The sequence below is a fragment of the Acanthisitta chloris genome, unplaced genomic scaffold, assembly GCF_000695815.1.
Source record: "Acanthisitta chloris isolate BGI_N310 unplaced genomic scaffold, ASM69581v1 scaffold13593, whole genome shotgun sequence".
Taxonomy (NCBI): Eukaryota; Metazoa; Chordata; class Aves; order Passeriformes; family Acanthisittidae; genus Acanthisitta; species Acanthisitta chloris.
In genome coordinates, this window is record NW_008665503.1 from 1 (window position 1) to 570 (window position 570).

The following is a 570-nucleotide window of genomic DNA, read 5'->3' on the forward strand; positions in this document are numbered from 1 at the left end:
CTTTCCCTAGGGAAAGTGCTCCAGTCCTCTGACCAGCTCTGGGGCCTCCTCTGACCTGCTCCAACACTTCCATGTCCTTATGCTGGGGAAAAAGGTTTGTCCTTACCCCACCAAGGCTGCCATTCCCAGCCTGGGCACTCTCAGGCAGTTTGGCATGGCTGGAAGGCCCAATCTGTCCAATTCTGGCCTGCCCAGACCTCAAATTCACTTCTCCCACCTCTCCCAGGACACTGCACCACAAAGGGCAAACCAAGGAGCCCTCAAGGAAAAATGGAATCTCAGCTCCAAAACTTTGGGCAATCCAGGGCAGTTATTAGCCAAGGCAGAAGACATCAAACCAAATCTCTTGCCAATCAATCATGTCTGAGGCAGCAGAACTGGCTCAGCTCAGTAGCCCAGAGCCACTGACCTGCATTGGTGCTGAGAACACACTTGGGTCCTCCAGCTGGAAGCCTGTGATGATAGTGACCATCCCTGTGGTGTCATCCTCTCCACTCCCCTGGGACACTGTCAGCTGTTTGCAGCTGTCCAGGATCTTATAGAGATTCCTGCCAGAAAGGAGAGACACAG

General features: G+C 53.5%; 1 protein-coding gene across 1 annotated transcript in view; it reads right to left on the reverse strand.

Moving 5' to 3' along the window:
- Positions 1-409: 409 nt before the first annotated feature.
- The window catches only part of SMG5 (SMG5 nonsense mediated mRNA decay factor), a gene marked incomplete at both ends in the record, with an annotated part of 15,830 nt that continues 15,669 nt past the window's right edge, over positions 410-570 (reverse strand). Inside the window, one exon of the mRNA XM_009071786.1 lies at positions 410-548. Within this exon, the coding sequence (XP_009070034.1) occupies positions 410-548 (139 nt within the window). The remainder of the gene's footprint in view (positions 549-570) is intronic.